Source organism: Lepidochelys olivacea (assembly GCF_965140295.1).
Source record: "Lepidochelys olivacea isolate rLepOli2 genome assembly, chromosome: 4".
NCBI lineage: Eukaryota > Metazoa > Chordata > Testudines > Cheloniidae > Lepidochelys > Lepidochelys olivacea.
The window spans coordinates 123,518,694-123,541,668 of NC_140414.1; the positions used below are offsets into that span (position 1 = coordinate 123,518,694).

The following is a 22,975-nucleotide window of genomic DNA, read 5'->3' on the forward strand; positions in this document are numbered from 1 at the left end:
ACCTCTATTAAAAAACAAACACGCACAACCCTCAACCCAAAATCAAAGACGCAAACAAAATTAAATTAATAATCAATGAACCAGACTAAAACATAATCCTATCCCAAGCAGAAATTTTACCATGAAAAGGGAGCAGAGCCAGGGACTTCACTAATACTATCAGTTTTACACAGAAGGTCCTCAGATATGATGATGGGCAGCAGAAAAAAAAAATCTATCCTGAACTTTGTGTGACGGTTTTGGACACCGTTGGCTCTTATGAAATCTTAAAAGAACCACTGAGGATTAAGGTAGGAATAAAATTCTTATTTCAGCCTATGAACCACCATCCCCTTTCCCTAAAAGTGAGAGGGCCTTCAGTAAGTCATTTAATTCAATAATGTATATATACATAGATGCCAAAAGAATTATGACTGAGTTCTTGGCTTTCATCTTCAGCAGTTTACTCTTAAATGTTCTTGGATGTAGACTTTTTTCACACTCTCTGACCCCTAACTTTCTGTATCAAGAATCATTTGGATTGAAGAAAAATATGTGCTGGTATTCTAATATAGCAGTATTCAGTCACGGCATGATTTCTGTCAAGTGCAAAGTGTCAAAATTCTGTCAAAATACAAGGAGAGTGACACCCACTAAACAGGTGCACACAGTATATGCCTGAACACAAAAGTGTTGATGTGTGTCTGTTTTCTGGTTGCGTACAGCACCCACACAGATGCCCTCAGCCACCTTTCAACTAACTGGGAACAATGAATGTGCGAGAGGGAAGTAGGGTGGGTATGCTAAGCTGGTATTGCTGGTCAGGGAGCACAAAGGCCTTGATTTGAGGACTACACTTGCTATTCATATATCCTGATAGGTGTTCAGATGCCACAGTGGATACCAGGCTAGATTCCCCTCCATATCACAGTGCGCCTGTAAACCAGAGACTCTGATGTTTAGATAGGGGCCAGACTGGGGCACCCAGTTTCCACCTTACTGGGTTCTCTCTCTGGTGGCTGCAGATCTGCTGACCCATGCCAGCATGCAGCTGTAACCCACATTAGTGTAGATCTCTGTCCCTGTCACAATGTGGCTGGCCCCTGTGATTAAATTAGGTTCAGCTGCCCTGGGCCAGAGCAGGTACTCCCAGCTGAGTCAATTAATGGGTCAGGGCTGCACCTGGGCTATAAAGGGTCTGAGGCTGTTCATTAAGGCAGAGTTAGGAGGAGGGCTGTAGCTGATGATTTCCTGCAGTGGTCCCTGAAGAATAGAGTTGGCTGCTCAGACAGCACCTCAGAGAGGAGGTAGCGTGGAAGATTTGTTTTGTGTTTGTTTTTTGGGGGGAACTTTGTAAATAAAGAAACCAGACCCCAGGAAACTCTGTGACTGATTGAGAAAGACGGTGTGTGATTTAAGGAACCGCGAAGAAGGGGAAAGCAGGGGTGGGCACACTGAAGAGGAACCCCTGCTCAAGAAGCAGGGCGCGGGTGGCAGCCATTTGGTTAGAGTCCCCTTTGAGTGGCTGGACCACATAAAGAGGTTAGAACTAATGGACTGTTAGATGGAGAGGTCCAGAGTTAAATCCCTGCAGAAAGCCCAAGTGGGGGTCTTATTTAGCATTGCCAGGTGTCTGGTTTTCAACTGGAACATGCTGGTCGAAAAGGGACCCTCCCCATCCCGGTGAAAATGAGCGAGTGAGTGAGGGTGGGGGAGAGCAAATGATGGAGGGAGTGGGGATGGAGTGAGTGGGGTGGGGCCTCGGAGAAGGGGTGGGGCAAGGGCGTTCGGTTTTGTGCAATTAGAAAGTTGGCAACCCTACGCAGAAGGGACCATCGTGATCATCTAGTCTGACCTCCTGCACATTGCTCACCCACCGTACTCACCCACTCCTGCAATAGACTTATTACCTCTGGCTCAGTTACTGAAGTCCTAAAATCTTGATTTAAAGACTTCAAGTTGCAGAGAATCCACCATTTACACTAGTTTAAACCTGCAAGTGACCTGTGCCCCATGCTGTAGAAGAAGGCCGACTCTTGCAAAGTTTGGTTGAAAACTGCAATATTTTGAAATAAATTCACTGCAAGTGATAGGACATACTCAATGGTCTATGCACCACTCAAAGGCTGTGATAGGCTACATAAAGTCCTCTGGCATTCGAAGATGGGGTGAATTCAATGCTATATGAGTGCTATACAGTAGCCCCAAGGGAACAACTGTATCAGACAACACCAGAGGTTTCTTGCATCAGCAGCATCGGAGTTTGTGTTTCTTGAATTCAGTCAAAACAACCAGTAATGTAAAATTGTAATTTAAAACAGCAGAACTACTGTACAGACATCACATTGATTTGGACTGAGTAACACATGTTGAAACAACTAATGCAAAATCAATGAGCTCTGTCCATGCCGTGATTTCACATTTACTTTGCCTTTTCACACGAATGTCTTCCTGTATCATCTGTTGTATCTACAAACAACAATTAGAGTACTTGGGAGTATAACTGTGTGCTTACTCAAAACTAACCTTTCTATGGGCAGCAAAAGATCCTGTGCTCAAACAAACCTTTCATTGACTTAAATGGGAAATCTTCCTAAATAGGAACACTAGAGCCAAACCATTGAAACATAGCAGTCTAAGTTAGGCATCTGAATAAGTGGCCTGCTTTTTCAGAGCTGCTGAGCACCTGGAGTGCCCATTAAGTTTAGTGGGAGATCTGTCCACTTATGGCAGTGCTGAATATTTGCCCAATGGGGAAAATTCCATTTAATGTTAAGAGGAAAATGGATGACTGGCAGAGGTAGCAACTCCTATAATTACGGCTGCCTAACACTTGCCATTCTAATCTATATTCTATACATTGTAAATCATAGGTTTTATATGGTTTCCAACACTATTGCATTGCTTTCTATAACACAGGATTAAACACACAAAGACTAGGAACATGCTACTCTATATGTTTTATTAATAGACTATTCATGCTACAAGGCTCATCTTTCTTCTCAGGCATATGGCAAGTTGGCAGGCTGAGCGTTGGTGGGTTTTTACTATTATAGCTGTTGTGTAGTGGGATTTTATTTTAGTTGTGTACTACATCTGTAAGGCTGTATCTGTACATTTATTGTGGAAGCTGGATAACGCAAGCATGCTCAAAGCAAAGGACAGCTCCTTGCTTATGTTTTATATAACCAAATTAAAGCTCAATTCTCCAAGCACATGCTGTATAGAATAGCTGAATTTCAATTATAATAAAGTGCTGTAAATTCTCTCTGATCACAAATGTCTTTGTCTTACTAAACTGGTAAATATCCAGGGTCACTTTGTTCACTTGCTAGAGTGCTAAGTTTGAGGAAACCACAAGATACATACAAGCAAGATTATCCATCTGCTGAACCATGCTTTGAAACTTCCACTTAGAAAAATTCATACTATGTTCTTTCCAAGTTGCTTTGTAATGCATCTGTGCCACTTGTTAGAAACGCAGCAAAACTCATTACAGTTTAACATGCGTGAATTCAGCTTTGCGCGGTCGGAAAAAAAAAAGAAAAAAAGAAAAAACAACAATTTAAATACTGTACCTGTAGTGCGGGCGATTCCGCCCACCATTACACTCAATGTAATTTTGACTATACACGATTTTTGCTGACTGCAGAACGTAACCCCAGTGTAAGATGAGACTCGCCTGCACAGGAAGGCAATACCTTCTAGCTGGCTGCACTGTCCATCTACTTTCTGGTGATGCGAGATTTCTGGAGCAGCATCACAAAGAGTATCAGAGAGCTCCAAAACTTCCTATCATCCTTCTGTGGTAACTAGCAGAGAAGAGCCATATTCTCTCCCCCTCCATTCAATCAGCGAATTAGTTACTGCTAAGCTACAGGACTCCTAATTCCTGTGGTCACTAGGGTTATGAAATGTCTTTATTTGCTTTTGGACCTCCTTTCCAGTTCATACAGACCCCAAAAGAAAGACACCACCTTTCATGGAAAGAAAACGTGGAAAACTCCTTTAAAAACTAACACAAGGACAAAATTGATTTGGGGAAAAGGTTCCCATTGAAACGAATGAGAATAAGCAACGGTAGTACTCAGCTATTGTTAGGGGGTTGTTTTTCCACCTTTCATCATGCATTAGGTGAATGCACCAACCGCTGGCTCTCTAAATGCCACAGAATCTGAATAAACACACACACTATCAGCGATATAGATGCCTGGAGCTGTAGTGGAGATAGTGTTTATCCAAACTCTGATCCTTCCAGATAACAGCAACAAAGGAACAACCTCTCCAAACATCCTAAAGCATTCCCTATAACAGGGAACATTTCAGGATAGAACTCTTCTGTAAATGAGCTATGGAATTGAGGAGCTGGCTTGTCTTGTGCACCCTCTAACTGTGCTTCCCCATGTATGCTCAGTAACATGGCAAGCTAACACCAAGACTGAGACCCTATCGTACTATTCATCCTCTGGTTTTAGTGTTCTCGATCCACAAATGCTGAGTGGATTCCCCAGACTACTTAATTGCTAAATAAACTATATGATGGTAAATTTGAAGCTCTAAACTATTCTCCTAATTAGTCTGTTTATCAGACAGTAGCATATTTAAATGCTTGTAATTCAACCAAGAGAAGATATTGGGAGTGCTAATACTGGAACAGCGGACCTATGCTGTTTAAAGTCTGCACTGGGTTTGCAGCAACATCATATGGTGCAGAATAAATATTGTGACAGGGTCAGGCCAGATGGCTACAAGAGAGTGGTCAAAGGTAGATACATTAGTTCCAGGTTAAGCAGGTCCCTTTTCCCTGGGTAAGATAACAGGGACTATTCCAGAACACTCAGGAACTTTATAGAACTAATTAAGCAGCAGACTAATTAGGACACCTGTAGCCAATTGGGAAGCTGCTAGAATTAATTAAGGCTAATCAGGACACCTGGTTTAAAAAAGGCCGTCACTCCAGTCCGTGAGGTGTGCGCGTAAGGAGCTGGGAGTGAGAGGATGTGCTGCTGGAGGACTGAGGAGTATAAGCATTAACAGACATCAGGAGGAAGGTCCTGTGGTGAGGACAAAGAAGGTGCTGGGAAGAATCATAGAATATCAAGGTTGGAAGGGACCTCAGGATGTCATCTAGTCCAACCCCCTGCTCAAAGCAGGACCAATCCCCAACTAAATCATCCCAGCCAGGGCTTTGTCAAGCCTGACCTTAAAAACTTCTAAGGAAGGAGATTCCACCACCTCCCTAGGTAACGCATTCCAGTGTTTCACCACCCTCCTAGTGAAAAAGTTTTTCCTAATATCCAACCTAAACCTCCCCCACTGCAACTTGAGACCATTACTCCTCGTTCTGTCATCTGCTACCACTGAGAACAGTCTAGATCCATCCTCTTTGGAACCCCCTTTCAGGTAGTTGAAAGCTGCTATCAAATCCCGCCTCCTTCTTCTCTTCCGTAGACTAAACAATCCCAGTTCCCTCAGCCTCTCCTCATAAGTCATGTGTTCCATTCCCCTAATCATTTTTATTAAGAAAGGGGAAGTTGAACAGGACAAAAGATTATCTCCTTCTCTCTTGGAAAAGTATCCTGCAATCTTTAATTACCAAGCATACTGTCACCAGGGATTAGCAGAAAGGGCCTCACTTGAACAAACCACCCAAAGGATGATGCAAGTTTAGCTGTTCCTTAAAATGCAGCTTCTTGTTGTTGTCAACAGAATTTTGTTCCATGAATAAATAAATTATTAAAAATAAAGTTGGAAAGTCTCTTATCAGTATTGTGCAAATTACAAAAAAAGGTTATGAGCATGTACAGAATTTACAGTTTTACAAATTTAGAACTAAGCTTAAAAGTTACCATCTCATGAAAATTTATAATGTTGTGGGAAATAATCTACAAAAGTATGCAGTGGAAATTTTTTCTCTGGCTGCAAGCTTTTATTCCTATCACTTGCACAAATAGAGTCCTGACAAAATGTTGTGAACTCTGTGTGCTGTTTTCAGAGTAACAGCCGTGTTAGTCTGTATTCGCAAAAAGAAAAGGAGTACTTGTGGCACCTTAGAGACTAACCAATTTATTTGAGCATAAGCTTTCGTGAGCTACAGCTCACTTCATCGGATGCATACTGTGGAAAGTGTAGAAGATCTTTTTATACACACAAAGCATGAAAAAATACCTCCCCCCACCCCACTCTCCTGCTGGTAATAGCTTATCTAAAGTGATCACTTTCCTTACAATGTGTATGATGTGTGCTGTGGAGATGGAAATATAATGGGAGGGAATTTATTGACAAAATAGAATTCAGTGATTACTGGCAGCCATGTCTGCTTTCCGTATGTCAAACTGTCAAAGCCAGCGTGCTGTGGAGATGGTTTGATAAAATGTTTTAGAGACAGAAAAGCAAAGAAGAAAATCAAACACAGCAAAGGGAATGAAAACGTCTGAATTTAAAACAAGTAGGTTGATAATGCTGGTCATGATAACTTCGAGAAAACATTTTCATATGCAATGAGCACAAACATACAGCAGAATAATGAGCTTTAAAACACACTAAGACTTTGTCTACACCAGCACTTTTATTGGTAAAACATTTGTTGGTCAGGGGTGTGCAAAACACATGAGCCTGACCGACATAAGTTTCACCACCAAAAGCATCGGTGTGGACACTGCTATGTCGGTGGGAGAGCATCTCCGGCCAACATAGCTACCGTCGCTTGTTGGGTCTGTAGTGCAGACATAGTCAAAGACACGCAAAACAACCTAGTAAAAAAACCAAACAGACAGGTTATCTGGTATGTTGTCATCATCATAACAATGTTTATCCTTTGCTAAGTAATCAACAGTTGATATACTATTCTGTTAATTCACAGATGAAGTGAACAATATAACCTGCATCATGGTGGTGAATAAGTGACTTAAGTCCCAAAGAACTATAAGTAAAAAGATAGCAAGTCTTTCTTGGAGGAAAAATTTGGAAGGGAGATAATATGGCTGAGACTTTACGTATTTGAATGTGGATTATGAAATTTGTTTCTTTAACTCCAAAGAGATAATAGTTAAAGGGACATTGCCAAAGTCAGGGCTCCTAAAAATACAGCTATTTTGTTAAACTTTTTACTTTCAGGAGCCCATTGGTTTTTTTTTAAAATTGGTTTAAATAATCTGTTGTGTATGTGAAAGATTACAGAGTGAGAGCCCTGGAGGCTGTCTTTTCTGTGGATTAAGAACAACACAGGTAGTAAAACTGCCAAATTTCATAGCACTGCCCAGATGCCTCAGTCATGGCCTGGAGGGAAAACCTCTGAGTGAGGGACAGTAGTTAATTTTTCCATGCCATTTAAGCTCAGACAGCCAACAGGGGTGATGAATAGTGTTAGCTGAAGATGTGGTTTTGTGATGTCACCACTTGTTTATTTCTTCTTAAATGACTGTGTGTGAGCATGTGTGTGTATATATATATATATATATAAAGAGAGATAGCATGGTGTTTATTAATGTTCATAATACTGTTGGAGAATATTCACATCTCTATATGTGTACATTTACATTTTTCAATATAAATATTCTCTAGCAGCATCAGAAACCTAAACAACAGCATTGTTCTAACACATGAAAACCAGAAAGTGAAACTGTCCATACACAAGTAACTCACCAATTTTCACTGTCCAAACTGAGTGAAATGCAAATTGCATACAGACATGATAAACGATGGAAAATATTTACTATTGAGCACAGTGTTTACTATTATGATCTCAGAGAAATTAGTCTTTTTGTTCACTTAACTGATTTCCAGATACAGCAGAGATAAAAAGTGGGAAATCATTTAAATACACCCTTACCTGGCTGTAAAGTGCCAAAAATGTATCCATTTCTACATTCTCCAGAAGATCTTCAAGCACAACATCATTCCATTGCTCTTCTCGTAAGCTGAAGGGAAAGATGAAATTAGTATTATCTTCCCAGGCATAGTATTTAATGTGATAAGAAATCAACGTCCAAAATTCATCCATTCAGAAAACATTTTACTGGTAGATTTTGTTAACAGCTTTACCGCACACATCTTTAAACAAACTAAGAACACCACAATTCTTCCCCTTTTCTTCAAGAGCCAGACCCTGCTGTGTTACTGTTCAACATATCTGATGACAGCAAGGCATCTCATGTGTTTTGTTGTGGCTGCATATTCCAATCTACAAGGAGCAAGGTAACGAACAAATATTGCATGGCAATGAGTAGACTCCTGCTGAAGACTTGGCATGAAGCTTGGCCCATTTTTCTATCAGTTTTCACATCTGTCTTAAAGTATTTACAACCTTTAGCGATAGTTTCTTTCCATTCAAGTCTGTCTTTGGCTGTGTCTTCATTGTTCCCTATATTTATGCAGCATGAGTTGAGATTCTACTGAAAGTTTTTATGTTGACAACTCTTCCTGTGGTTTCTGAGTTTCAGCTCACTACAGAAGATGTTTTTCAGGAATCTATCAGCACCTACTCTGATAACATTACCTGTTCATCTAAGCTGGGCTTTAATAATCACTACCACAATGCTGGTTGTTTTTGCTCTTTCAAGGGTGTTAATGTTTGACACTGCCTTTCCAGCAGATCTTCAGAACAGAGCAAAGAAAGTGACATCTTTAAGACTCTTATCAGAGTCTGTACACCAACTATGAGCAGCACAGGGGAAATAAAAGAACAGTTCTGTTCTGATTTGGATGACAATCAAATTTATACCCAGTGAAGACAATCTTCTAGTTCTGGGTGACTTTAATGCTGGAACTGAAGAAGAAATGAGACTTGGAGTGGTGTAATAAAAAACAGAGTCAGAAAAACGAAGAGCAATAGTCTCCTGCTACTCAGCAAGTGTGCAGAGCATGAGTTACAAAACTCAGATCTGAAACATCTTCAACAGATGCAGATAGCTGATTCCCCTCTCCCTCTGTGACCTTTTCAAAGCTCACACACACTACTTATCAGGTTTCAGAGTAACAGCCGTGTTAGTCTGTATTCGCAAAAAGAAAAGGAGGACTTGTGGCACCTTAGAGACTAACCAATTTATTTGAGCATGAGATTTCATGAGCTACAGCTCACTTCATCGGATGCATACCGTGGAAACTGCAGCAGACTTTATATACACACAGAGAACATGAAACAATACCTCCTCCCACCCCACTGTCCTGCTGGTAATAGCTTATCTAAAGTGATCATCAAGTTGGGCCATTTCCAGCACAAATCCAGGTTTTCTCACCCTCCACCCCCCCACACACAAACTCACTCTCCTGCTGGTAATAGCCCATCCAAAGTGACAACTCTCTACACAATGTGCATGATAATCAAGTTGGGCCATTTCCTGCACAAATCCAGGTATGTGGTTGTTGGTGAGTATTTGCTTATACCACACAACAGAACCACTAACCCAGGAACTTATCCTTGCAACAAAGCCCGTTGCCAACTGTGCCCACATATCTATTCAGGGGACACCATCACAGGGCCTAATAACATCAGCCACACTATCAGAGGCTCGTTCACCTGCACATCCACCAATGTGATATATGCCATCATGTGCCAGCAATGCCCCTCTGCCATGTACACTGGTCAAACTGGACAGTCTCTACGTAAAAGAATAAATGGACACAAATCAGATGTCAAGAATTATAGCATTCATAAACCAGTCGGAGAACACTTCAATCTCTCTGGTCACGCAATCACAGACATGAAGGTCGCTATCTTAAAACAAAAAAACTTCAAATCCAGACTCCAGCGAGAAACTGCTGAATTGGAATTCATTTGCAAATTGGATACTATTAATTTTGGCTTAAATAGAGACTGGGAGTGGCTAAGTCATTATGCAAGGTAGCCTATTTCCCCTTGTTTTTTCCTAACCCCCTCTCCTCCCAGACGTTCTGGTTAAACTTGGATTTAAACTTGGAGAGTAGTCAGTTTGGATGAGCTATTGCCAGCAGGAGAGTGAGTTTGTGTGTGTGTGTGTGTGTGTGTGTGTCCTACGGAAGAAAAAAAAAGGGGGGGGGGGTGAGAGAGCCTGGATTTGTGCTGGACATGGCCCACCTTGATTACCATGCACATTGTAGGGAGAGTGGTCACTTTGGATGAGCTATTACCAGCAGGAGAGTGAGTTTGTGTGTGTATGGGGGTGGGGGGGTGAGAAAATCTGGATTTGTGCTGGAAATGGCCCACCTTGATTATCATGCACATTGTAGGGAGAGTGGTCACTTTGGATGGGCTATTACCAGCAGGAGAGTGAGTTTGTGTGTGGGGGGGTGGAGGGTGAGAAAACCTGGATTTGTGCTGGAAATGGCCCAACTTGATGATCACTTTAGATAAGCTATTACCAGCAGGACAGTGGGGTGGGAGGAGGTATTGTTTCATGTTCTCTGTGTGTATATAAAGTCTGCTGCAGTTTCCATGGTATGCATCCGATGAAGTGAGCTGTAGCTCATGAAAGCTCATGCTCAAATAAATTGGTTAGTCTCTAAGGTGCCACAAGTACTCCTTTTCTTTTTACTTATCAGGTTGTGAGTTTTCTCAGGCTAAGAGCTGCTCACTCATAACTGATTATTTTCTTTTTTCAGACGCAAGCCTAAAGACAATTTTTAATCTTTCTAAGTCATTTGGAACTGGGTTGGACACTTTTTGCCTCCACCAAGTTTTAAAGTTAGATTGCTCTATTTACTCTTTCTTTAAAGGGCCTGCTGACTGGTTTGCTTGGACTTCTGGGGCTAGAGGGAGAGTAATGACCTACCTACCTACTTTTTTTCCCCAGTCTTCTGCAGCAAGACATAGAAACATTCCTCTAGAGCCCACTGTGGTCTGGCCCTTTAAAAATTAAAATAGCTCTGGGGATTCACATACCCCAGGCTGCAAAGGACCCAATCTGAAATTCTTGATCCAGAAGTCAGAGGACAGGACTCCTTTTGAAGCCTGTCAATGCCACTCCTTACAAATCAGTCCAAGTGACACCTACTTAGTAATGCAAAGCTCTCTCTCATAGTGCGACATGAAACTCAAAGCATGTGTGTGTCTGCAGGTCTCTGTGATTCATACATATATTATTTTATTTTGCAAAAATCTCACCCAGTTTGCTTTGTGACACTTTTGTCGAGATGGCTATTACCACATAAAAAATATAAAAAACCTTTTACATTTTTGTTGCAGAAAAATCTTTGCTTTAAAAGATGGTGGTTTTGCTCATGGTGGTAACTAAAAATGGCCTCTTTCACTAGAACAATTTGATTATCTAAGCAACACTCATAACAGAAAAGTATGTTCAATGTGCAGCAAAATGGATGCAGGGTGGTGGTGGAATTGAAATTCAAGTGGTTTGCATTTGATTGGAAACATTTTCCCAGAGACTATGGCTTTCATTCTGTTCTCTTGAGCTTGACTGAATTGGAACCAACCCTGGTCTCCTGCTTGATAATGTGGGGTATTAGCATTAGCCCACTGGTTGATCCCAAAGAGACTGATTGTAAGGTAAGGCTCTGCATTTCAAATACATTTTTACAGTCAACAGATTTATTATTATTTAATGGGTATATTGCAGTGGTGCCCAGAATTCCCCAGCAGAGAAGGGTGTTCTTCATGAAGAGGAAAACCCTTGCCCTGAAGTGTTTACAGAATGAATGTTTAGCTTGCTGGTTCGATATGGTATGTTACATTCTCTGAAGACTGCTTGCAATGACTAAGATATAGAAAAAGGCTGTCATACTTAATACCAAAAAGCCTTACCTTTGCCGATGAAGATTTACTAATTGCTTACACTTATTCAATGCCTGATACAGCAGAGCAGACACCTGTCTCTCTGCATTCATTTCCACAACTTCATCTGAAAATCCCAATCCGTCTGAAGTCCATCTCTGCCTGTTCAATAGATGCTGCTGCTGAGCCGTCTCCTTATGTAACATTTCATATTCCAACTTTCTGTCAAGTTCTTCAATCTCCTAGAGTTTGAAAATGTACAATGATAAGAACAATTCACAATTCACCTTGGAAGAACAATTTTCATTTGGAGTCAAGAAAAAGATGGCATCATTGGTTTGCAATATTACTTTATTCTGTACTCATTCTTCCCAATCGCTTGTGATCACTACACTTTCCAGTTCATTGTGATGGCTTCGCTAAACATGACTAGTATGCAATGAGCATCAGAACAATGCTTAAAGATATCAGTAAATCGTTGCTGTGCTAAAGGGCAATATGTCTGAAACGTTGCAATGTAGGAGACACTTGGAATGTATAATATCCATATGGCTAAGATTGAAAGGTCAGACAGCTACCTCATTTATAAGCAGGGTAAAATTACTGAAACACAATGTGAGAAATTCATGCAGACAGTTTTTAGTTATGCTGAATCTACTACTAATACTAAATAGGTTTCAAATTGGAAAATATATACCACTACTCAACATAACAAAATCAGAGTAACAAAACAATATCTCTACACTCAAACAAGAACCCTTCCCAGAAATTATTTAGGAGACCTAGCTTAATAGTGTCATTTAAAAAATCCTTGTCTTAACTGTATAATTAATATGAAATCAGGATAGCTGTGTGGTTAAGCCATTAGACTAGGACTAAGGAGATGGGGTTCAGTTCCTAGTTCTGCCACAGACTTCCTTTCTGACCATGGCCAAGTCACTTAAGATCTCTGTGCCTCTGTTACCGATCTGTAAAGTAGAGAAGATAAATATTTCCTTTCTCCCATCCTTTGTATGCTTTCTCTGCGAAGACTAAGATCATAAGGGCAAGGACTGTCCCTAACTAGGTGTATGTTTAGGGTGACCATATTTCCCTAGGCTGAATACTGGACACCTGGTAAAATTACTCGCATTCAAGTGAGTTCAACGGCAATCAATCAGAACTATGCAGTACAAATAGTCAAATTAACATCAAGTTGACTAAGCCCCTGTTAAAAAGAAATACTGTGTAGTTGGATTCTTTTTATTTACCTACTTATCTTTAAGGCTTTAGGGTTCACTCAGGGAGAGGTGACACACACTCCCACACACCTCTCTCACACATGGGGGATGACCAATCGACCCAACCCTTCCTGCCCGGCACTCTCTGCCCTCCATGCCCGTTTGGATCCCCGGGACACCTGTCTTTCCTGGTACCTGGCGCCACATCTTCCCAAGGCAACACATGGAAAGACGTGCAGGGTCACATGCCCCCCCGCCCCCCAAATTTCTGCCAGGGTTCACACCAGAATGTGGCCAGCAGCAGCCTTTTGGCACTGTGCGGGAGGGAAGGGACAGGAGCTGCTTCCAGCTGCAGGGGAGGAGGAGGTGAGGAAGGGATGACCTGGCCCATGTCTTTGCAGAACTCATCTCTTCTCCCTCCCCCCCCCCCGCCCTCCATGTGGCCGGAAGCAGCTTGTCTCTTCCTGCCCGCATGCACAGTGTTGAAAGGCAGCTAACACTTCTAGAAAGAAAAGGAGTACTTGTGGCACCTTAGAGACTAACCAATTTATTTGAGCATAAGCTTTCGTGAGCTACAGCTCACTTCATCGGATGCATACTGTGGAAAGTGTAGAAGATCTTTTATACACACAAAGCATGAAAAAATATACCTCCCCCCACCCCACTCTCCTGCTGGCAGTAGCTTATCTAAAGTGATCACTCTCCTTACAGTGTGTATGATAATCAAGGTGGGCCATTTCCAGCACAAATCCAGGTTTTCTCAAACTCCCCCCCCCCCCACACACACAAACCCACTAACACGGCTGTTACTGTGAAACCTAACACTTCTAGGTTGCTGCTGGCCACTGATGTAACCCACCTGCCTCCATCTACAGCATGGGCAGGAAGGGGTTAAGCCCTAAGGATGCATTGTGCATCAGAGCCCAGGGAACCTGACTGCAGGGGCTTCAGCGAATCCAGCCAGAGAGGTGACTCAGCAGGGGAGGGTGCCTAGGGGACAGAACAGTTCCATGCTGTTCCATGGGCAGAACCCAGGGCGGGGTGTGTGTGTGTGAAGAGGGTGTTAAGCCTCTGCCCCAGGGGCTGCTGTGGAGCCTGCAGGTTCGTGGGGGGGGTGGGGGGGTTGAACGCGTTGGAAATCGCTTCCTGACCCTCCCCCCGCCATTCCAGAGCTTAGCTGGGGGGCAGAGAGGCTTCCCCATGCCAGTGCTGTGCAGGGCTTTGATACATGCAGCGCTGGCCAAGATCTGGCACACAGTGGGGGCTGCACTGGCGGACCAGCAGGGGGGAGCGACCGGCCCCGCACACTACATCTTCACCCCGACACCAGCCTTGCACACCCACCCTCATTGTCAGCTACTGGACCCCTCCCCCCCCCCGCCACACTCACCACTGGTGGCCAGGAGGCTGGTGAGCAGGGATCTGGCCAGCAGCAGGGTCTGCCAGTACTGATAGGGGTGGGGGGGCATGGGGGAGGGAGGTGGAGAGACAGAAAATATGGGACAATTTGCCTGTTTTTAAGAAAAAGTCAGAACATCTGCAGGAGGGCTTAAATAAAGGACTGTCCCTTTAAAAACAGGCTGTCTGGTCACCCTATCTATGTCCAGCACTTAATACAATGGGGCCCTATGCACATCTATAACACAAATAACAAATGCAGACTAACTGCTAGTGCTGGAAATAAAAACATGCTATTTGTAGAGAGATTAATGAAGTTAACGTACAGTTAACCATTAATTTGTTCTACTGAATGGCAACATCAATAGAGTTACAAGCGATCATCTGATGTGGTGTTAGTGGTTTTTAATTAACAGGTTTCTAAAACCTTAAAAAATATCGTGCCAGGCAGGGAAGTTTATTCAGCAGGAGACAATCTATATAAACCAAGCAAAACAGGTAGCATAAGCACAAATAGTAACCAAAAGAAACTTCCCCAATCTAGGGCTCAACCCAGCACTCACAGCCTGGATAAGAAACCTACCTACTCTCTCTCTCTCTCTTCTATGTCTCCAGCAGCCCTATTTATACCCCTTCCTCTGAACACCTGTGCAAGTGCTGTAGTTAACCCTTTGTGTATTAGCAACCGGGTAGTGTCTCTGCATCCTGTTACACTGTTGTAATTATTGTATTATTTGTATTTTTGCAGGGCCTAGGAGTCCCAGTCAAGGATGAGGACCCCATTGTGCTAGGCGCTGTACAAACACAGAACAAAAAGGAGGCCCCTACTCCAAAGAGCTTACAATATAAGTATAACATAAGAGACAGAGGGACACAGACAGATGGAGAAGTACAAGGAAACAATGAAATATCATTGGTCAGCAAGACAGACAGTGGTCTCAGCACAACAATGGCTTTTTTGTAGATATCCCAGCAAAGATTTCAAAATAGGCAGTAAACCAGATGAAATTACTTTTAATGCTTTATCAGCATTGATCTTATTTCTCTTGTCACTGTACATAGCTATTACAGTTTTAATACACTGTTTCATTAAACAAACTCAGAACAGCATGTTTAAACTAACATACTGTCACTTTAAGAAAGGCTCTCTGGAGAGGACAGTATTAAATTTTAAGTTGGAGTTTTCACAGTGATATCTGTCTAATGATGCCCTCTAGCAAAAAGGTTTAACTTTTAAAAACCCATTCTGTTTCTTCTGCTTCAGTGCTCTGCCAATTCCCACTTTGATAGTCACAAATGGGAGACAAACAAACCCATACTTCCCTATGACTATATAGCATAGAACTAAAAAAACCCAACAGGATTCTGAAACTGCCAAATCTGTAAAAATTTGACAAAAGGCAGCAAAAGCTTTTTCTGAAGTTTTTGTTATTTAAACTGTGTGCACATGCACAACGAGAGAGAGCGCCAGAGATAGACTGGATATACTCTGTGTGCACAATAACTCAAGCTTATCAGATGACTGTGCAATTTATCACATAGCTCTCACTACCACAAATGTGACAAACTTTGCAAGCTGGTCATGAAAATTATTTACCAGTCTTCGCTCTAAGTTACTCCCCTGCCCTTTACTGTTTGATCAAGAGAATGAAATATTAGTTAGTTACCCATTAAAAATATTACTTCATCTTATCAAGAGAGGCTGTGATATCAATTGGGACCTATTGGTGCTACTGTAATACAAATAATAAATAATATTATCTTTCTAGCTATAATATTAATATCTTCTGTTTAAACAGTATTGTAACTTTTTATCTGTATTTCTTTCACATAAAGATTTCATATAAATGCACACACACACCCTGCCAAAGCTATATAAATAATGGGCCAAATTTTCAGCTGGTATAAATCAACCTAGTTTGATTGCAGTCAATGAAGCTACACTAGCTGATGATCTGGCCCATGAACAGTTTACCCTTCTCAGCACTTTGTTACTTACAGGACTATGTGCCTCTAAAATCTGGGTACATTCTGACTCTGACAGTATTTTTGATGTGCTCAATTCTTCCAGAAGCAAAGCTTGTACACTTATGATAGCTGTGTAAATCTCCAATGTTCTGGACTTCTTATCAGTCTTTTGGAATTGTACAGCAGCAATGGACTCTCCAAGTTTATTCTCCCGAGAATGCAACTGATGCTCCTTTTCAAGCAGCAGCTCATTATGGACCTGGACAATAATGAAACACCAAATGTAATAAAATCAACAAAAACCTGATAAGCTTTTCTAGGGTTTTCAAAAATATATAATTATTTGGCTGCCACACGATTGACATAATATGCAAGGAAATTATCCGGGGTGGGGGGAAGAGGAGGAGAGAGAAAAAGAACAGTCATTGCTTGCACATTACTCAACACATAAAAATATTAATTTTATTTAAAATAGTTGTTTTCTTTAAAACAAAATTCAGATTTCTTAGCTACAGTGGTCATATATGTAAGTTTGCCTTAGATAACATTGCCTCGGAATTTCATGTAAGTCCCACAATTCACTATACTTGGGAAAACACTGCATAATGCTGAAGTATCGGTATTTAAGGTAAGTGACAACTTTTTAAGTGCATTACTATCATTGCAGAACCTTGAAACTTTTACTGTTTCTATTGCTGTGTAGGACAGTCCCCTGTGCTCTCCCTGTCTTTTTGTCCCATCCATGGCGGTCTCTTGTCTTAAATTTAAACCATAGGCTTTCTTGGGAAGGGACTGTGTTTTAGTTTAGCACAACCATGGCCTCCCAGTGCTAGTGTAGTACAAATAATAAAAACATAAAGTAACTATTGCAGAATGGGAGACTCATAGGAGACATCTCAAAAACTTTAATACGTTTTGGATGAATTTATTGCCACCAGTGATTATGGTACCTGACGGTAGCCATGTCTGGAACCTTGAACATATTTATGTTCTTCCCCATGCCTGCATTAGCCTATGTCTGCTTCTTTGCAACACCATGTGGGATGGGATTGTTCAATTACCTTGACTTGGATTCAGTTCTCAGATGGTTACTTCTCTCCTATTTCTGCCTTACTTGAGACTAAAAAATCTCTGTGTATGCCACAGTACAGATAATGGGGAAAAAAAGATCCAACGTCTAGTGGATAAAAGTATGTCAGAGAAGGTTTTTTTCATCTAACAATGGATACGTTCAGAAAATACCCAAGTTTAGTAGTAATTCTGGGTATTGTGTGTGAGACAGCGATCTTGTGGTTAAAGCACAGGGAATCAAGAGATCGGAATTCTAGACCAATTTCTGCCTCACAGTCTTCTTTTATGGTTTTGAGCAATTCACATGGGTCCAAATTTTCAAAATTGTCCACTAACTTTTGGTGCCTAGGTTTTCAGATGCACAATAGATATGGAGGCCTTGATTTTCATAGCTGCCAAAAAAATCAATTGAAGTCAATGGGAGCTGCTCAACACCTCCAAAATCAGGAGCTTGGTATCTTAAGTCAGGAACCCAACACTTGAGGCATTTCAAATTACCAGACACTTGAATATTTGGGCCTTAATCTCTCTATGTATGTTCACCTGTCTGTAAAACAGGAATAATACATTCCTAATCCAATGATTTAATCAATCATCATCATCTAAGGACACAATTATTGCTTTTGAAGTGCTCTGAGATTCTCAGATGTAAGGCATCATAAAAGTTTCAAGTTATAAAATATTAAAGTTATTGTATTTCAAAGGAGTTTTGTTTAAAGTTAGCTAATTAATTCCAAGATGTTTCAAATTAATATAAATCCTTCCTTCTCCCCAATAAGACATTTTGTTGGATTGTCTCCTTTTGGTGAGCCCACCACTCCTGTTAATGGGAATGGGAATTGTGTGTTAACATGCGAAGGAGTCTATGGGCCTGATCCTCAACTGGTGTACAATGGAATAACCTGAAGCCTAGACTGAAGTCAATGGTAATTACAATTTACACTAGCTGAGGAACTGGCTTTATATCCCTAGTTATCTCTGCACTAATGAACAGAGACAAGGCGTAGTTATTCTCAAACTTCATAACTATATCACCTGTCTATTTATGCTAATCATAATTATATTAAACAATATATTAACCCCATTCATTACCTTTTAAGAATAATTTAACAGACTGTCACAAGGTTTTTCAGAGCCCTAAAATGACACACAGATAATGTGATGCACATGAATTTTTCTCTGGCATTATTACTGACAAGACTGCTGTCAAGAGTGGATTGCATATCATTCAAATTTTGTTATCCAATCTATAAAGCTAAATTCAAAATGTGATTTTAACCGAATCTTATTCAAGAGGATTCACGTGACATTATCTAAAATTTCCACTGAATTATATGGGATGACCTTGAACACAAGAGGAAGAAAGTTATCTGCAGAAAATTCTTCTGACCATCATCAACTAAGCCTAGCAGTACAAAGCCCTGTTAAAGAGGCAAGGTGCATGCAACAGGTACCTTCTAGATATTACTAGCATAATTCTGCCTTAACAGACAGAAAAATGTATCTTAATCATATTATTATTCAATATAAATCTCTATCTTAAACAATAAAACAAAACAAAAATGGGGAAGATATCTAGAAAATATGAAATTGTCCCTTCCCTCCCCACAGAACCTGTAGATTCTGCAGCTCTTAGCTAGTGGCCCAGAAATGAAAAGGAGGCTTAAAATAAATGCTGCTTTCATAATTTCACAGTATTGTGGAATTTATGAGGGCCTCGATTTTGATGGTCACATGGGACCAAATATAAACTCTGGTTCTAGACTATCAGGGAAGTTTACTTTGAAATAAACTGGACTGGCTGTGGTGATACAGTGTTGTCAATTCCCATGGTTTCATTGTGAGTCTTGTGATTGTTGATGTTTTTCATTAAAAACCCAGCTCCTGGAATCCAGTGATTACAGAGGAATCTAGGTTTTTATTAAAATAATACAATTTTAAATCCTCATGGTTGTGGAGAAAAGCTTGAAAAATTTACCAGAAGGAAAACAAAAAGAATGCAACATTTATTATTTTTAAAAACTGCATGATTTTGGGGCCCAGCTCATGGTTTTTGAATGCGTGGGGTTGGTACTGTTTTGTCTTTGCTTATGCCCTATATTCAGTTTACCACATTTTTCCGTGACAGGAATAGAGAAGAGTTGTTTCATGATAATCTTTTTCCAACTGTGCAGTCGATACTTTCTCTGTACCTGTGTGCATCTCAAGAAGATCAGACAGTTTTGCAAAGGGGCAGCTGGAGTGTGTCAGATGTTTACAATGGTGCAGACAGCTCAACATGGGGGGGAAATTGCCAAGCTGCACAAATGCTTCTTTACAATACTGAAACACATTAAAAAAACCAAACATAACCATAGTAGGTCTCAGTACTGGCAGAGGAAGAAGCAGAGGGAAACGTCCTTCAGAGACCCCCCAGATACTCCTCTTGTGAAGGAGGAGACTCCAAAATGATGTTAAATGGCTCCACTGTCCACTTAGGGTATGTTTACACTGCAATAAAAGATCAGCGACACGGCTGTGACTGACCCAAGTCAGTTGACTTGGGCTCGCTGGGCAATAGAATTGAAGTGTAGATATTTGGACTCGAGTCAGAGCCAGGCTCTCAGACCCTGCAGGTGGGTCATACATATACACTGCAGTTTTTAGCCCCAAAGTCTGATTCAGCTGACCCAGACTCAGACTCTGTGCAGCAGAGTTTTTTATCGCAGTGTAGACATACCCTAAAGAATTTGCGATGGGACCTGGGCCTTTCTCCTCCAGAAGCAGACTGGACTAGGACATTGGGGGAAGTTTTTAGACTTACTTTGGAGAGGCCTTGACCAGTGGGGACAATCCAGTTTACTGAGTCCTATGGGCTGAAAAGGACAGACATGCCCTTGCAGAGCACATCCACTGGTGTGGGAAGCCCAACAAGTAAGTCCATATTCTCAGCACCTTCCTCCTGGCAGAGCAAGGGTCTGCAGGCTGGGAATAATAGCGGCAGAGCCCTCCTGTTGTGGCTCCTGCGGTCTCCTTACACATGGTGCGTGCACTATGTGGGCTTGTTTTCTACTGATCTATTTGACTGTCTCTGCCAGAGTGGAGAAGGGAAGTACCTCAGCAGCTGCTCTCATTCATTAAGGCAACAATCCCCCCACCACAATTTTTCATCTCATACATGAAGAAGGATTGGGGGCAGGAGGAGCGAGTGAGTGGGAAGACTACTGCTCACTCCTGCCCCCCAAATTATCGTGCAAAGCCAGGATGCTAAAGACTAAAGCAGGACTGCTGAACTACTGTGGTAGAAAATGGAAGAGAAAGTGGAAAGTGCATGGGCAAACCTTGGAGCTCTGTGGACAAATCTGAGCTGCCTTTGGTATCTGGAGAACAGCCCAAGTATCTCAGTCTGGGCCCAGACATACCCGTTTCTCATTTTTATGTCTCGGTTTGTATAAGGGAGGACTCAAACAATAGAAAAGTCTGTATATTCTTTGCAGAAAGGTAAGAAACCTGTTAAAATGGAATTGAGGTCCTTTGGTCTCTGCGCAATGCTTTCCATTGAAATGCTAATAACTTTACCATTTCTTTCATATCCTCACAATTCTGCAGTTCATGAGCATTCAGAGATGTATGCTGCATTCCAGCAGCCCTGATAGGAAATCAAATAAAGATAAAAACTTCCGCAAAACATCATGCAAATCAGGACTCTGATTTAGATTATACAAGACAGCCAGTTCCACCATGAATCAGAATTTTTATCTTGTCAAAGCGAACTTCCTTTCAAAATTCAGAATGTTATTTCAAGATACTCTTACTTATGAACTAGCTGTGTAAGAAAGGCCAGGTGGCAGGACTGTGCCTTACTTCAATACCCAGGAAAAAAAATTGAACGTTTTCTTAGCATATGTCTATGCTGCAATCAGAAGTGTGGTTACAGCACATGTAGAGAGCTCTGATGTAATTAGCTCAAATAACAAGAGCAGATAAGCTGCAGCAGCATGAGTTGGGTATGTACTTGAGCAGCTAGCCTGTGCTGCCACAGCTTCACGGCTATCCGTACCCATGCTAGATAGATCAAAGCTAACTCAGGTGTGTCTACATATGCTGTGGTGATGGAGTTTGAGGCCACAAGGGACCACTAGATCAGAGCTCTGCCTGCACAGACTCTTTTCCCCACACAGCAATAAGATCCAGAACCTCTTGTGTATTCCATGCTGGAGCACATTTCCAGCCTTGAGTCTCCATGTGCTCCAGCTGTGCTGATGAGCTCTCCACGCAGATCAAACAGGAATTGAACCTTTAAAAGTTCCCAGAGCTCTAACAGTGGAGCGGTTGTTTCCTGTGTATCTGACTGATGTGCAGTGGAGTTGAAAGTGCTCTCCAGAGTGGTCACAGCAGAGCACTGTGGGACACCTTCTGGAGGCCAATTCATTCGAATTATACAACGCAGTGTCTACACTAACCCCATGTTGACAAGCACAATGCCTCTCGTGGAGGTGGAATACAGAAGTAGATTTTACAGGCCACTTAGGTGTGTGGAAGGGACTCAACAGTGTAGACACATACATTATTAAATCGACCTAACACAGTTTATGGTTGTGGAACTCTTTTCTAAAGGATGTTGTGAAGACCAAAATGATAACAGGGTTCAAAAAAGAGCTAGATAAATTCATGGAGGATAGGTCCATCAATGGCTATTAGCCAGGATGGACAGGGATGGTGTCCTTAGCCTCTGTTTGCCAGAAGCTGGGAACAGACAACAGGGGATGGATCGCTTGGTGATTACCTGGTCTGTTCATTCCCTATGGGGTACCTGACATTGGCCGCTGTCAGAAGACAGGACCCTGGACTATATGAACCTTTGGTGTGACCCAGTATGGCCATTCTGATGTTCTTATGTTGACCTAATTTTGCAGTGTAGACCAGGCCCTAGTCTGACCTCCTGTATAGCACCATTCAGCACCTGCACATTAATCCAACTGAAAAGAAACTAGAGTATTACAATTCACAGGAAACTAGAATATTATGTGCCACAGGCAGAGTATAGGAGAGACTAAGATGCACCAGAGGCCAAAGCCCCTGCAATGGCAGGGAAAGAATTATGTGACATATACCCAGATAATCCTGACAAGTGACCCGCATCCCTATGCTGAAGAGGAAGGCGAAAAAACAAACAAACAAGGTCCACCATGAAGCTGACCTAGGAGAAAATTCCTTTCCGACCCTACATATGGCAATCAGTTAGACCCTGAGCATGTGAGCAAGAACCAGCCAGCCAAGTGTCTGAGAAAAAGAGAATGTTCAGTGCCACCTCAGAGGCCCTGACCAACCCCACAATGTCCCATCTCCAGCTGTGGCCTTCTCCTAATGCTTTAGAGGAAGGAGATAAAATAAATCCTCTCAGAATACATGCGGGTTGGGAGGGGAGGGAGAATCCCTTCCTGACCCCTGCTGGTGGCTGGCTGAAACTCTGAAGCCATAAGCTTCAGAAACAAGATTATAACCAGAAGTGATCCCCAGGGATATCGAGCCCTGCCCCTACCATCACAAATAACCCCATCATACAATTACACTCAGAAATGTGTCCAGCTCGCTCTTAAAACTAATTACGTTGTTTGCCCCTACAACTCCTATTGAGAGACTGTTCCAGAACCTC

The 22,975-nt window shown here is 41.7% G+C and overlaps 1 protein-coding gene across 7 annotated transcripts in view; it reads right to left on the reverse strand.

The window, feature by feature from the left end:
- The window catches only part of EVC2 (EvC ciliary complex subunit 2), a gene marked incomplete at its 5' end in the record, with an annotated part of 185,799 nt that overhangs the window by 36,490 nt on the left and 126,334 nt on the right, over positions 1 to 22,975 (reverse strand). For 6 of the 7 annotated variants that reach the window (XM_084626746.1, XM_084626744.1, XM_084626743.1 and 3 more), the window contains 3 exons: positions 7,811 to 7,898; positions 11,714 to 11,925; positions 16,301 to 16,528. In XM_084626746.1, coding sequence (XP_084482872.1) covers positions 7,811 to 7,898; positions 11,714 to 11,925; positions 16,301 to 16,528 — 528 coding nt within the window. The remainder of the gene's footprint in view (positions 1 to 7,810; positions 7,899 to 11,713; positions 11,926 to 16,300; positions 16,529 to 22,975) is intronic. The other variant, XM_084626745.1, reaches the window with a different exon arrangement.